Source organism: Sander lucioperca, chromosome 18 (assembly GCF_008315115.2).
Source record: "Sander lucioperca isolate FBNREF2018 chromosome 18, SLUC_FBN_1.2, whole genome shotgun sequence".
Classification (NCBI taxonomy): Eukaryota; Metazoa; Chordata; class Actinopteri; order Perciformes; family Percidae; genus Sander; species Sander lucioperca.
This window is the reverse complement of record NC_050190.1, coordinates 9,360,357-9,367,856: the sequence shown is the minus strand read 5'-3', so window position 1 is coordinate 9,367,856 and position 7,500 is coordinate 9,360,357. Positions and strand designations below refer to the sequence as shown.

At 46.1% G+C, this 7,500-nt stretch overlaps 1 protein-coding gene and 1 long non-coding RNA gene across 4 annotated transcripts in view; one reads left to right on the top strand and one right to left on the bottom strand.

The window, feature by feature from the left end:
- The window catches only part of heatr5a (HEAT repeat containing 5a), a 61,523-nt gene that overhangs the window by 36,188 nt on the left and 17,835 nt on the right, over window positions 1-7,500 (top strand). For all 3 annotated transcript variants that reach the window (XM_035994443.1, XM_031304652.2, XM_035994442.1), the window contains 5 exons: window positions 584-821; window positions 4,643-4,747; window positions 5,942-6,070; window positions 6,690-6,817; window positions 7,333-7,480. In XM_035994443.1, the coding sequence (XP_035850336.1) occupies window positions 584-821; window positions 4,643-4,747; window positions 5,942-6,070; window positions 6,690-6,817; window positions 7,333-7,480 (748 nt within the window). The remainder of the gene's footprint in view (window positions 1-583; window positions 822-4,642; window positions 4,748-5,941; window positions 6,071-6,689; window positions 6,818-7,332; window positions 7,481-7,500) is intronic.
- Window positions 3,838-7,500, bottom strand: part of LOC118493708 — a 14,294-nt gene continuing 10,631 nt past the window's right edge. Inside the window, exons 3-4 of the long non-coding RNA XR_004895661.1 lie at window positions 5,811-5,819; window positions 3,838-3,927 (exon numbers count right to left, since the gene is read on the bottom strand). This is a non-coding gene — a long non-coding RNA (uncharacterized LOC118493708). The remainder of the gene's footprint in view (window positions 3,928-5,810; window positions 5,820-7,500) is intronic.

Genomic DNA, 7,500 nt, shown 5'->3' with positions numbered 1-7,500 from the left:
CTTATCTTTTTGTAGGATTAAATAAATAGCGTAATGTCATAACTAAATACTAAACTAAATATTTTTCAGAGATGATTATGATGATTACATGACCGTAAAGTTGGCATTACATTTCATCCTTGGTGGTCTTCAAGAGGTCTTAAATTAAATCCTGACAGTACCCTGTTTATAGCCATTATATAGTTTTCCTGTAGAAAAACTCTCTCTCTCTCTCTCTCTCTCTCTCTTTATGTCTCTCTCTCTCTATCTCTCCCTCTCTCGCTCTCCCTCTTCCACCCCCTTCCTCTTTGTCTCTCTCTCTCCCTCTCTCTCTCCCTCTCCCTCCCCCTTCCTCTCTGTCTCTCTGCGTCTCTGTCTCTCGCTATCTCTCTGTCTCTGGGTCTCTCTCCCTCCCTCTCCCTCTCCCTCTCCCTCTCCCTCTCCCTCCCCCTTCCTCTCTGTCTCTCCGCGTCTCTGTCTCTCTCTATCTCTCTGCGTCTCTGTCTCTCTCTATCTCTCTGTCTCTGGGTCTCTCTCTGTCTCTCCCTCTCTCCCCTTCTCTCTCTCTCTCCCCTCCCTCTCCCTCCCCCTCTCTCTCTCTCAGGTTTACATCGTAGCCGTTCAGAGGAGCAGCCAAAAGGAGAGCCGCAATAGGATGGCTGACCTGTCCGTCTCCTCCTCTCTGGCCAATCGCAGCTCAGGCTCCGAGTCAGAAGGGGCGGGTCTCCTAAAGTTGGTCCAATCAGATCTGTTGACCCTGAGCCGCCTGTGGCTGGCGGCGCTGCAGGACTACGCCATGCTGACCCTCCCGCAGGAGAACGCCTCACAGCTGCCTGCAACAGGTAGGAGAAGCATCTCGCTTTCCTTCACTTGCTTCCTTCCCTTAGTCCGTCCCACCGAGGAATAGGGTTGGGTACCGAAACCCGGTTCCACTATGGAACCGGTTCCTACGCAAACGGTAGCATTCGGACCGGATTAGAACGCAAATTTCGGTTCCGACTGAAATATTTTCCCTCTGTCCCTCCAGACAGCGGCAAACTCTTTTTTCTTTCTCCCTTTTCTGCCGAGTGGCGCCCGTGCCCGCTCGCGGTGTGAAGCGCGTGTCCGCGCTATTCTCAGACATGAACTCTACAATCACAGCTGAGAGACGGCTTTTTGTACACGCTCCGAAACGGACGTAAAAATATCCCCCTTTCTCTGTAGTCTACCGTTAGCTAGCTATCGTAAATGTAGGCTACTTTTAAAATGGCATATTTTCCCTCTGGGCTCACCAAAATGGACGTAAAGGCATATTAACCATTCATTGACTGCACGGGATCGCTAGTAAACATATTACACTTGCTCTGCTAGTCATCGTTCAGGACCAGACCCTGTAGCCTGGTGGTGGGGGAGTCTGCCCTTTCTAACTCCTCTCTGTGTATCCAGGCCTCTGGGACACCACCTGAGAGGTTTCTCCTGTGCAGGACATCCCATAAGTCAGGAGAGGTGTAGTATCTCACCAGAGAAGCAAATATGGTCATTTTTCTGCAAAAGAACTGCTAAAGTTTGAAGCTGGTTGGCATACCAACTCAACAACATTTATTTAGTTCTTACTTGTTAATAGTGTAACTGTTATTTGTTAAATTATTGTAGTTATGCGTTAGGTGACTTTGGTTTAATTATTATATATTTAAGTACTTTAAAACGCTAATATATTGTTCAATTTAAATAATTTTCAATTTTAAAAAAACTCCATAAAAGAGCCTTTCTTTTATGTCATTTTTCAGTTTTTCAAGAACCGGTTTAGGAATCGGAATCGTTTTAAAAGTACCGGTTCGGCATCGGAATCGTAAAAATCCAAACGGTACCCAACCCTACCGAGGAAGCATGGAGAAGCATTCTGCACGGGAGAAGAAACGAGGAAATGTGTTTAGAGTAGGGTTGGGTATGTAGGATTTTTATTCTAAAATGTGACTGATTGACCGGTCTGGCCCTAAAAAGGCCAGACTTAATCTGACTCCAATTCTTTGGTCACATACACTCTGATTTGGTGTTCGTTTACTGGTAGATCAGAGAAATAAAACTCAGGAATCAAATCAAGACCAGGATTCGTCCAGTTAAAGTTAATAACAAGTTTAGTGAATGAATGACACTGCAATACAATTACGTGTACACGGACCAGATACACAAAGGCAGAGTCTATCTCTCCTAACGGACCGAGAGAGTCTCCCCCAGCATCAGGTGCTGCTAAGTTAAGATACTCTCTATTTATCCATTTCTGTCCCATCCCTGGTGGTGCCCTCATCAGATTGGATCCAGTCCAGATCTTCTGGCTCCAGCCGGCTCCTGACTAATCTGTAACACTGTATAAAAACATAACCTTGACTTCCAATTCTCAGCTCAGAAGAAGCATGCCGCTATTGTTGGATTTTGAACACCTGTGTCTTAATCTCCTGCAAACTTTAAGGAGTTTTCAGGTCATTTCCATACACTGTCACAAATCCCGCGCTTGCAAAACGTTCGCTCCATTGTTGCCTCGTCCCCCCCCCGATCAGAGAAGAACTTTTCTCTCAGGCCTTTCCCACACTCCCTTTCTAATGTCTAATTACTGTAAGTCCAGATGGCCTCTCATAACCCAGGAGAATAGTAGTAGTAGTAGTAGTTTATTTTGAACATGTAAAAAGAAATATAAAATAAATATATATATATATATATATATATATATACAGACATGCATACATATATAAAATTAAAATTAACATGACAGCTTAATAAGGTCATGTACTTCTCAGCATAATCTTCCAAAATTATTGTAAGTAATTCAAAGTAGAAATTCCCATGTTCAAAAAGGAGTAGGAAGAAGTTCATAACAAACTTTTCAGGTCCTACCCCCTTTCTCTATTTTTATCCTTTAGTTAAATAAAAAACAATTAGCTGCTTCTCTTCTACATTCATCTTTACATACAGCGTAAATCTACCTACCTACTGCTCACAGAAACCCATGCATTCACATAGATACAGATGCATACATACATGCATACACATTCACATTTTTTTCTTCTTTCTTTTCAATCTTTCTTCTTTATTTCCGTCTATCTATAGCAAATCAAATAATAACACCTCCATACTAGACTTAATATGTAGACCAAGGAACCTGCATATAATACTATCACCTCGAGTCCTTTTCGTATCCATTTAATATATTCAGTTTAAATAGTCTTTTAAAATTACTCATTGGGCAACAATGGAGCGACATGAACTCTAACAACCTCTTCTTAACACTTTCACAGAATATATTCTAACAGGTACCGAAACCCGGTGCTTACTGTATACGGCACCGCTGCCTTAGCAACCGGTATCTACCGGACTTCGGTGCCTCATTTTGGTGCTACTGAAACGCCAGCGCTGCCCTGTTATGGAATTTAAAAAATGCAAATTCCAGGCCTGGAAAGGTTTTGGAAACGTAAAAAGACCCAGAAAGTTTTGGAAAAGTTATGGAATTATTTTTTTTAACACAGTATAATAATATTCTGTGTTATATGCATTTTTTTTTACCAGTGTATCTTGATTGGGAATCAAATGAATGCAAAGAAAGTTACTTTATGAACTTCATTTTAAGATCTGTAATTATTTATTTACTGTAAACAAAAGAAAAATGTGTGAATCTGTCATTATTGCACCATTCCTCCAAGTACCTAACTAAAAATCCCTCTCCTTACCAGAGTCAATATAGTGTATAGTAACTCCTAAATAGGGCTGTCAAACGATTAATGTCTTTTAATTTCTCTGAATTTCTGCGATTAATGCGATTAAAAAAAATGTATCGCATTGTGGCGGCCCTTAATCGCATCGCGATTAACGCGTTAATGCTGACAGCCCTAATTTTTTTGTAAATCATTTAATTTTGACCATATGGCTTTAGCAATTAACAAGCCGTTCTTAAACGTCGCCAACTGTCATTTTGTGCTCCTTTTGGTGGTGGTAGTGTTGCTGAAACGGCCCATTTGTGTGACGTCCTGTTGTCTTCTTTAACCCCCCCAACGTAGCACAAGTAGACTTATATATTATATATTTCAGTTACTGTTTTCGGTCAGATGTTGTATAGATGTGGACGTTTCCGAGCGCACTTGAAGGCAGCTTCATTTCCCGGAGAAAAAGAGAAAGGAAAGAGACGGAGGGCCTGAGGAAGCAGTCAGCTGTTCCCCAAACTCCCGGCCAGTTCAGAGCTGGTGTTTGGAGTTTGAAAACGTTCACGTGGCAGAGATAGAGGCAGCGATGTTTCCTGTTTCCTGTATGGGACTCTTTTTGTGTGTGTGTGTGTGTGTGTGTGTGTGTGTGTCTCTGTGTGTGGGTATCTGTGTGTTTATTTCTCTGTGTGTGTGTGTGCCTGTTTGTTTCTGTTTGTGTGTGTGCGTGGGTATCTGTGTGTGTGTGTCTGTGTTTATTTCTGCGTGTGTGTGTGTTTCTGAGTGTGTGCGTGTGCGTGCGTGCGTGCTTGTGTGCGTGCGTGCGTGCCCCACAGCCTAAACACACTACCCCCATTCAAAATGAATGGAAAGACCTGCATTTTGCCGGACCGTCTACCGGCCGAGGCAGATAGTCTAAACACTAAGTCCTGGTTCTCCTTGTTCTCCTGGTTCTCCTTGTTCTCCTGGTTCTCATTGGTCTCCTGGTTCTCCTGTAGGAGGTTCTTTCTACACAGCAGAGACGTTGAACCAGGCCAGAGCTCATTACTCCTCCTCCTGGGCTCCCATGCTGCACGCCACCTCCCTCTGGCTCCACAGCACCGGTCAGTACTCCTTCCTCTTCTTCCTACCTTCCTCCTCCTCTTCTCAACTTCTCACACTCTCTTACTCTTTAGCTGAATCTTAGTCTGTCCCACCCATAGACAGTATATATAATGGACCAACAGGTCCCGTGTCTCTGGACGGAGACCAGTGAAGTCTCTTTCCCGGTGATGGCTGAGCGTTACTGAGCAGCCTCCAACTGAGCTTGAAGACGTAGATGTGACGTGAGCAACCTGTCTGAAAGTTGGAAGTCTTCTGGTAGCTGTGCCAAGAGAAATCTCAATCATTCCCAATCTAGCAGAGACGGAGAGCGTAGGTATATGTAAGGAGATAACATAGACACAGGCTAATTATTGATCACTAAAATGATAGTTAACATTAGTAATTAAACTTAAACAGCTAATGGAAGTCCAAACTGCCTGAGAGCTTCTCCTGCACTATACGGTAATTCCTCTACTATGAGACAGTAAGTCTCGTGGTTATGACCCAATCGTTAGCCTATTTTTATAAAAACGTCTGCTACGGAGCCATAACGTGAGGTACAAGGTAATGGAGCCTTTTATACATTGTCGTGTTTCTTTAGAAATAAACAATGGACAAATAGAGTCTTTAAACTCTTCAGATGTAAAGTTATTCTCTGTCAAAGTGACGTCAAAATGAATGGCAGTCAATGGGATGCTAACGGGAGGTGATGGCTTGGTAGCATCAACATGGCGCCATAGGAGGTTTGCGGTCCGAGGAGAAGCTGACCCCCTTGTCCTTTCCTCTGAGATTGCAACGGCTTCCAGGAAGGCTGCTCTCTATATCCTCAATAATAGGTCCTCAGAGATCCAGCCTCCATCCTCACTCCTTCATCCTCACTCCTTCATCCTCACTCCTCCATCCTCACTCCTTCATCCTCACTCCTCCATCCTCACTCCTCCATCCTCACTCCTCCATCCTCACTCCTCAGACCGGGAGGGTCAGAACAACTTCCGGTTCAACCGAGGAGCAAATAAAAGAACAGAGATTCAGCCCTTCTCCTTTCTTACTCCTTTGTCCTTCCTCATGCTCCTTCTTCCTTACTCTTTTTTACTCCTTACATCCTTCCTTCCTTCCTTCCTCCCCCTCCTCCTCATCTTCTATCCCCCCCAAAAAAAGAAAGAAGTGAAGGTGTAGGCGGGTGTTGAACAGCCAGATGTGACTTTGTGTTTCAGGTTTTGTGATGTCAGACGACGCACCTGTTAACCTGTCCCGACCGGCCACGCCCACCACCATGGGACGCCCCGGGGGCGGAGCCAAGAGTCCCGACGACGTCAACGCCGACACACTGCATCTCATCCTGGGTACAAAACCCAGCACCTCCCTCCCTCCCTTCCTCTCTCCCTCCCTCTTTCCCTCTCTCTCTCTCTCTCCCTCCCTCCTATCTACCTTCCTCCCTCTCTTTCTCTCTCTCCCTCCCTCCTGTCTACCTCCATCCCTCTCTTTCTCTCCCTCTCTCCCTCCTATCTACCTTCCTCCCTCTCCGTCCCTCTCTCTCTCCCTCCCTTCTATCTACCTTCCTCCCTCTCTCCCTTTCTTCTATCTATCTACCTTCCTCCCTCTCTCCCCCTCTCACTCCCTCCCTCCCTCTCTTCTATCTACCTTCCTCCCTCTCTCTCTCCCTCCCTTGTGTCTACCTTCCTCTCTCTCTCCCTCCCTCCTGTCTACCTTCCTCCCTCTCTCCCTCCCTCCTATCTACCTTCCTCCCTCTTTCCCTCCCTCCTATCTACCTTCCTCTCTGTCTCCCTCCCTCTCTCCCTCCCTCCTATCTACCTTCCTCCCTCTCTCCCTCCCTCTCTCTCCCTCCCTCCTGTCTACCTTTCTCCCTCTCTCCCTCCCTCCTATCTACCTAGCAGATTTGTTTGATTAAATAGTAATATTTCTGCATTGAGTTTGGTTGCGTCGGTCCCGTGTGTCTGTCAGGGATCAGTGTGGAGTTCCTGTGTTCTCCGCACTCTGACGACCAGATGGAGAACATCACTTCCTGTCTGCGAGCTCTGCAGGCGCTGCTGGACATCCCCTGGCCCCGCGCTAAGATCGGAAGCGACCAGGTAGGACGCAGCTGTACCACAATCCAGACTAGATTCTAGACCAGAAATTTTAACAGAAAATCAGGCTGAATTCCCAAAGTTCAGCCCAGATTCCCCAACAGAATCCAAACCAGAATATTAGGGTTGGCTATCATTTGGTTTTTTACGATACCGCTGCTAAACTAACTGTTTGTCTGTCTCTCTGTCTGCCTGCCTGTCTGTCTGTCTGTCCCTCTGCATCTCTCTCTGTCTGCTTGCCTGCCTGTCTGTCTGCCCGTCTGTCTGTCTGTCCCTCTGCATCTCTCTCTGTCTGTCTGTGTGTCTGTCTCTCTGTCTCCCTGCCTGTCTGTTTGTCCCTCTGTCCGTCTGTCCCTCTGTCCGTCTGTCTGTCTGTCTGTCTGTCTGTCTGTCTGTCCCTCTGCATCTCTCTCTGTCTGTCTGCCTGTCTGTCTCTCGGTCTGCCTGCCTGTCTGTCTGTCTGCCTGCCTGTCTGTCCCTCTGTCTGTCTGCCTGTCTGCCTTCCTGCCTGTCTGCAGGCTCTGAGTGTGGAGCTGCTGAGCGTCCTCCACCGGCTGATGGTGACCAGAGAGTCCGTGTCCGTTCAACTCGCCGTCCTGGATTTACTGCGACAGATCGTAACGGCCACTCAGGAGCACGTCAGGGAGAAACGCCACAGCGCTGAGGGTGAACACACACAGCTATAC